We start from the raw sequence: 7,953 nt of genomic DNA, 5'->3' as shown, positions 1-7,953 counted from the left end.
CGAAACTACCACACCAATGCAACTACCAACAATTTGGAAATTGGTCTTGTTCAAGGACACATGACAAAACTAGTGGAAACGCGCATCGGCCAAGGGTTGGGGGGGGGCTGGGGGGGGGGTTGAAGGGGAAAGGGGAGCATTAATCATGTAACCACGTTAAAAATGAATATTAATAAATGTTAAAAAAAAAAAAATAAAGTAAGGGAAAGCTGGAAGGTAAAACAGGTCCACTGGACTGGTTGGAAGATCTCACATCTGTTGTCCTTCTAGGGTCTGTCAGGAATCAAGTAGGTCTCAGCAATTAATCCAAAGGAGAGGGAATAAAGCTCTTGACTCCACTGTCCACCAGTGTGTCTCTCCAAACTCAACCTCTTCCTAGCCAGTGAAGTCTTGATAGATGATCCATAGAGACAGGATACCCAGAGAGAAGAATAGCTAGTATCTTCAAGGTAAAAGTACAGGGACTAACTGCCAACTCAGCCAGTCACTGACCCAGTGTTCTGGAATCTTTACTCTCTGCCTTTTGCCTTTCACCTCCACTTTCCCTAATTTTACTTCAACAATATGCAAAAGCGAGTTGTTTTCTTGGGATTCTTGTATAGGTTTAAAAAATAGAAAATAATAGAGTGGTCAAAAGAGCTTGTTGGATTGGTATTGATCATCTGCTTGGGTTTTTCCCAGTCGTCTAGATTGTACTATTGATGTTTGCCTTCCAAGTTCAAGAGACTTATTAGATGATAATTTCTTGAGTTCTGTTTATTTTTCCTTTTATATAGAGAGAAGACAATACTTTGTTTTTATTCAAAAAGGAAAGCTCCTGTGCTAATTGAGTGAATAATTTAGCCAGAAGTGGAAATCCCCAGGCAAGGAATTGTTTAAATATTTCTAGGGGCAGCATATCCTTTCCTGTTATCTTGCCTAGAAAAAGAAACCTAATGAGGCCTTTAAATTTGCCTATGCAGATAACGTGGTCTTACTATCATGTTAACTAGGGTAAACTGAATCATATTTATGTCTCTTAGAAATTTGGAGCTATAATAGTGAAGGAACTCTCAAAATCTTACTATAGTTATTATTCCAGATATTTATGTTCCAATTAGGTGTGCATCAATTTAGTTTATTAGAGCAGGTAATATGAAGTAGTCATAATTACAAAGAATGAATATAACTTCATCAAGAACATATCATTCCAGAGTAACTTCATTTCCTTTTTTGACAAAGTTAAGAAGTCCAAAGAATGCTATAAATATGTTTACCCAGATTTGGGAATTTCATTTGGCAAAGTTGCTTACTTTCTATGAGTAAGGATGCAGAGATACAGATTATGTGATCATGCAGTAAAGTTTCATCAAATTTGCTAAATGACTGGACTCAAAGAGTAGCCATTGATGGGTCCATCAATGGACCTAATTGAGTGTTCTACTGGAGTACACTAAAGTAATGACCTTTTCCCTTTACTATTTAATATGTCTGTTAGTGAGTGAAAGGAAAAAAATAGATTATATGCTTGCCCAAATTTCAGATGACACAAAGTTAGTAGGGATAGCGTCTAACTGTCTACTAGAGTTAGAGGTAGGTTCCAAAAATCCTGTCAGACTAGAATCTTGGGAAAAATTTGATATGAAATTCTCTCCCAAACTTCCCTAGTTTGTGATTGATACCACCATCTTTCCTTTGCCTCTGTTTGCAACCTTGAAGTAACCCTTGCCTCTTTATTCTCTAACAGTTCCCATATGTATTCAGCTACCAAGTTTCATTGATTCTTCCTCAATTTAATTCAGCAAACATACATTAAGCTTCTACTATGTATAAAGCTTTGTGCCAGGCCTTAGGGACAGAGAGACAAAACTGAACTGGGTCCATCATTTAAGATGCTTACATTCACCTAACTGCTCCTTGAGCAAGGGAAAAGTCAACATATATCCATGAAAGTACATGCATAGTACACACAAAATAAATTCAAAAAGAAAAGAGCTATGGGGATGGGGTTGGTGCTAGGTGAGAAGATGAATAGTGGTCTCATGTAGCACTTAGCATCTGAGCTGTGCTTTGAAAAAATGAGATTCTCTGAAGAGGAGACAACTTTTGTAAAGAAACAGAGGTAGGAGATGGAGAATTTTATATGGGCAAGAGCTAGCAGGCCACTTTGACTAAAACAGTGTATATAAAGAGGAATAATAAAAAGTAAAGCAAAGCTGCAAAGAGAGGTGTAAGCAATATTTTGAAAGCCCCCAGCATTTTGTTTTATTGCCTTTTTTCTACTGACATAGCTTCTAGCATAGTTCAGGCCCTCATGTAAGGGGCAGAAATATAAGGGATAAAAATAAAAGGGTTGGACTAAATTTATCAGAGTATGGTCACCAGGAATTAATTCCAAGTGATTTTTTTAGCAATTTATTTATGAAATAGAGGGAAAGAGTGAAAGTAGAGAAATGAGAAAGAGGGCAGAGATCTAGCTTAACTAGCTACACTATGTGCTCAAGCCCTGGCTTTACTCTGGTAGGGCTCCAGAAACCCCAGCCAGAGGACCTAAGGGTCAGTTAATAAGGGTTTTAGCCACAAGACCTTCTCCTAGATGAGGGGCCCTTCTGGAGACTAGTACCTCCAGTAAAGCCAGGGAAGGGAGTCAACCTTTTTCACACACTCATGTGGTAGTGCTAATAGAAATAGAAAGCAGTCCTCAGCTGGAGTTCCTCCAGGGTCTGGTTGAAGGCCAAAGACCTCTTTCACAGGAAATTCTTGCCTCTTATAAAGACCATTCCTTTCGTCACTTCCTGTGCCTTCCTCCCACTTTACGTGTACCAATTACAGCTACAGCTTTGCTTAGGACTGCCCAGGGGGCAGTCAGTTGATTCTGATTTGTCACCCCACCATCACATATGTGGGTCACAGACCTCCCCCACTTAAGGAATAGTGGGGTGTTTATGCTTCTCGTGATTAAATCTAAAAATGGGCAGGAGAGAGTAAATCCCATCTTCACAATCATCAACCTTTAACAGAACTATTGTAATTTCCAATGCATTGGTCTCTCTCCCTCCTAAATTATCTTCCATACCAACTGGGGATGGGAAAAAAATGTATTTGAGACATATTTGACAAAGCAAATAAAAATACAATTTTAAAAAAGGTATGACCATGGCCATCCACTTACTTAAAAACCCTCATTGCCTCTGTATCCTTAAGAAAAATTATGGATTCCTCAGCCCCTCATTTAAAGCCCCACACAGTTTGGTTCCCACCTTCTTATTTCATATGTCACTATTTATGTATAATCTTTGTTCTAGTCAACAGATCGTTTCTAGCTAGTTTCAGCACATGACATTCCTTCTCTTATCCCTGTGACTTTTCCCAACTGGTCCCCCACATTTGAAATGTGTCTACCCATCTTCACCTCATAGAATCCCTCAATTTCTTCAAAGCATAGCTCAGTCATTCCTTCTTGTCTGAGACCTTTCCTAACCAACTCCCCCAAATTATAAGCCTTCTTGAAGTTACTTTTCATATACTTTGCATTTATTAGCCTGTAGAGATATATGTCCTCTGTAAGGGAAGTTAAAAAGCACCACCACACTGCCCAGAATTCAGCAGATGAACAGCTTCCCCTCATAGTAACAGTAAGGAAGTATATAGAATCCTTAACTGTTAAAAGGATGTGACCTGTATCTTCTCGATGGTATAGATTCAATATATATTCTTAATAATAATGATTATCTGACTGCAATGAAACCTAGGAGATTTTAATTAGATTGAGATTGATGACTGACAGGAGTTGATATTCAGTCTGAATAAACCTTCCCAGTCAGGGAAACACCCTAACTGACACACTATACTGTGAGAACCTTTGAAGCTAATGGATCAGGTCAGTGAACAAATCTTGTTTCTCAGTTAACTAATTTAATGGATGTTAAAGGAATAATCAAAGGATGGATCAGGATTAAGGGAAGATGGGACTAGGAAAGAGGTTTGAGGATAAGCTGAACTAACTAAAACTGAATAATAAATCTTCAGCTGTTCTAGAGGGAAAACCACAAACAGAAGGCTGCCACTCTGGTTGGCTTGGCAACCTTGGACCTAGCTCAGGTTGCTATATGTTCATTTGGCTTGGCTGGCTATAAATCTAAAGTGATGGTTTTCTTGATGATGTTGTAGATTGATCTGGATGATGATGATGATGATAAGTGACTTGCTGTTAGCAATATATGAAGAATAAATCTAGGTAAACCGTCCCTAAAATCAGCTAACCTTAGTCTATGACGCAGCTTCTGGGTTTGACTGGAGGGCTTTCCTCTTCTACCCTTTGCCACCCCCTAACTCAAAATTGAGTCAGTTGACTTAGAGGGGAGCTCCTATTTATAGGGGTTCTCTAACAGTTTTTTCCAGTCTCATGCCACCTCATGCCAGCTCTGGGAATTCCAAAATCTGAACTTTCATCTAGCAACAGTTTGCCCAAGATGGCTTCCTGCAAAACTATTTACACCTCCCAGCAGAATGTAAGCATCTGCAAGGCAGAAAATGTTGCATTATTGTCTTTGTATCCTACAAGCAAATGGCCTTGATCATAACAAGTACTTAATTAAGGTTTGCTGAATTCATTTGAGTTACTAGGAATAATTAAAAGTAAAGTTTTACTTGGGTTCAAAAAATCATTTTTAAAACTATAAGACAGAAGAAAAAGGCATGGGTAGATAGCAATCCATCTGGAAAAATCTAGGAATTTCAACAGGCCTACAAGCTCAACATAATTCAAAAGAATGATAACAGCCAAAATAATTAATGTAATCTTGGCCTACATTACAAGACATAGAATGTCCAAAGGAGAGAGGCAAGAATCTTATTGTTGACCTGTCCCGATTAGCATTACTGTGTATCAGTCTAGTTTGCATGTTTTAGGTAGGACTTTGATAAATTGGAAAGTGTCCAAAGCAAAACAACCTTGATGCTATAGGGCTTCAAATTCCTGTAAATATGTTGAAAGAACCAGGATATTAGCCTGGAGGAGAAAAGCTAAGGTGAAGGGGAAGGAAAAAAGGGAAGAGGAACATGATAGCAATAGTAATCTTTAGGTATTTATGTTGTTCTTATATAAAAGACAAATTTAGCTTGTTCTCCTTTGCCCTGGAAGACAGAACTAAAACATGGGAATGGCAAAGAGGGAGACTTCAGGTTGATGATGATTCAAACCATCTTAATGCAGAAGGGAGTGCCTTTGAGGGTGAGAAGTTCCTTTTCCCTGATGATCTTTGTGCAAAGCCTAGGTGATTGACCACCTTTCAGTTCTATTTCTGTTTGCTTGGGTTGGAAGGGCCCCATTGTCCCTTCTAGTTAAGTCGTTGTTGCTTATTTATTAATAAGGTGGAGTCATTGGAAGTGACAAAAATGGTAAAAATAAATAAAAGCAACATGACTAAAGATATTTTTAAAAAATCCTTCTAAAAGATTCTGAAGGAAAAAATTTCTACTTACTTTGACCTAATGGTGGTATGAGGTTCCAAGAAATGGACTGAGAAGTATAACTTCTTTGTCTATGATTAAGTGAAATGAGGCTTCTTTTATGAAGAGACAGTGAAGTTCTGGGTTTTCTTTCCCTTAAATTGGCTTCCAGCTAACAGATTTTGTTAGGGTGATTAAGAGGGTGTGCCAGAGATGAAGAACATTAAAATGAATGGCTAGTGATTACTTTAATTCCTATTCACAATTTAAAAACTATTAGTAACTGATAATAATGAAAAATGTGATATCTTCCAAGGAGCAGGTCCTCCTGCCAACTAAGAAAGCATAAATTCCTAAGAAGCTATCATTGCTAGTCCTATGCAGATAGTTCAAATAAAATGTAAAAACAGAAGAAAACATATATATATGTACATATATTACATATATACACACACAAATATATACATATGCATATGTATGTACGTAGTGATTGCCTTTAATTTTTAGCTTTTAAATTTTAGCTTTTAAAGCAATTCTACAAAAAATAAAAGTGGGGGGTAGCTTTTGCTGAGACTACACAAAGATAACTGCTTTTTCTCTTAAAGACTAAATTCCCTGATTGAAAATTTCAATGCATGGACTCCCTCCCTCCCTCCTCCCATGTCCAGTATTCTCTTATTCTTAAATTTTCTGTCTCAGAGATTGTATCCTTGGCCTAAATTGTCTCAGTTCATCGGATAGCATGTTCTTCAGGGATGATAGTTCAGAATTTTAAATACATCATTAACTAGCATTTCCCACAAACTTTAAAAAACAAAAAAAGAAATCTGTTGATCTAATCCCTTACAAATGATTACATTTCTGTCATAAGCCTTCCTTGGCACATGTTCGATCTAGCCTAAATTGTTTTTCCTTTTTGTCTTTTTGCAGCATTAGCCACTATGTGATTGTTATGTGTATGACCATCTTTCTGGTCTTTCTCAGTGGACTGGCACAACTGTTAACGACAAAGAAAATCAAACTGTGGGGGAAAACCAAACCCCACTTCATGTGACGTCACTGCAGATATCACAAGGCTCCTGGATTTCATTCACCTTCTCTTCTGCTTCTTTGCTTCTATTTTTAAACTCTAATTTAGGAGGCTCGACATGTCATAAAATCCCATCAAGGATTCAACATAATTTGCCTTGGGAAGATTAATGATGATATATGACATTTTCTGCTCCCACAAAAAGTGGATTTGGAATTCTGAATCTAGAGATGTCTAGAATTAAGTAATTTCCTATTTTGAAGTTAAATTTTTGCCAACCACCCCCCCCCAAAATGTGGTTATATCTCTGGAAGAACCATCATGAAAGTATTCTTCCTCTTTGTTTTTTTTCCCTCTACCTGCAGCTTTTCTTCTAGTTGTTAATATTCTGTACCCGCAAAAAGCCAACTTTTGTCCTAAGATAAGTACATCTTTTATTGGACAGTTCTAGGTATACTCTGTGAGGATTTTATTAACATATTACCTGTGCTGATTATATCTCAAACCACAACAATGATTGAATTTGACATATGTCACCTGATGGCACCATAGAATTTATTAACATATAGAATTACCTTTAAAACAACAACAACCACACTACCTTCTATCTTAAAATCCATACTCAGTATCAGTCATTAGGCAGAAGAGTGGTAAGGGTTAAGCAGTTGGGGTTAAATGAATTACCCAGGGTCATATAGCTATGAAGTATCTGAGGCCAGATTTGAACCCAGGACCTCCTGTTTCTAGGCCTGGCTATGTACTGAGACTAGCTGCCCCAAGAATTAGCTCTGAGCCCATATTTTCAAATTAACCGAATGATACATTATTTAATTCTTCCAGATTTCAAAAGACCTCTGATTCCCTCTAGGTGACTGACCAAAAATTGTTCTTCAAAACTGGTGGCCAAAATTTGACATTGGGCCTTTTTGCTGTCAGCCAGAGTAGACCTTGGATAAGAGTACACTGAGTCCTTGAAGATTTTCCATTTTGATAAAAATTGACAGTCAAGGGGCAGCTGGGTAGCTCAATGGATTGAGAGCCAGGCCTAGAGACAGGAGGTCCTAGGTTCAAATCCGGCCTCAGACACTTCCCAGCTGTGTGACCCTGGGTAATTCATTTAACCCCAACTGCTTAACCCTTACCACTCTTCATTACCTTTGGGACCTTAGGCAAGTCATCTAATCTCCCTGAACCTCAGTTTCCTCAGTTCCAAAAGAAAGAGGTTGAGTTACATCATCAAGCTTTTGGGTTTTTTAAAATTATTTTTAACATTCATTTTCAGTTCAAATTTTCCCTTCTTTCAAGTCCCTCTCTCAACCCATTGAGAAGGCAATCAGATATCCATTATACTTGTAAAGTCACGTGAAATATATTTATATATTAGCCATGTTGGCAAAGAAAAAAAAGCAAGAAAAATAAAGTGGAAAAAGTATGCCTCAATTTGCATTCAGACTTCATTAGTTCTCTCTCTAGAGCAGGGGTCAGCAACGTAT

The 7,953-nt window shown here is 37.8% G+C and overlaps 1 protein-coding gene across 1 annotated transcript in view; it reads left to right on the top strand.

Moving 5' to 3' along the window:
* PIGN (phosphatidylinositol glycan anchor biosynthesis class N) overlaps window positions 1-7,073 on the top strand; it is a 213,947-nt gene extending 206,874 nt beyond the window's left edge. The window contains exon 30 of the mRNA XM_044682228.1: window positions 6,361-7,073. Coding sequence (XP_044538163.1) covers window positions 6,361-6,484 — 124 coding nt within the window. The 3' untranslated portion in view covers window positions 6,485-7,073. The remainder of the gene's footprint in view (window positions 1-6,360) is intronic.
* The last annotated feature ends 880 nt before the right edge of the window (window positions 7,074-7,953 follow it).

This window comes from Gracilinanus agilis, chromosome 1 (assembly GCF_016433145.1).
Source record: "Gracilinanus agilis isolate LMUSP501 chromosome 1, AgileGrace, whole genome shotgun sequence".
In the NCBI taxonomy this organism is placed as follows: Eukaryota; Metazoa; Chordata; class Mammalia; order Didelphimorphia; family Didelphidae; genus Gracilinanus; species Gracilinanus agilis.
This window is presented reverse-complemented; position numbering and strand designations above follow the sequence as displayed.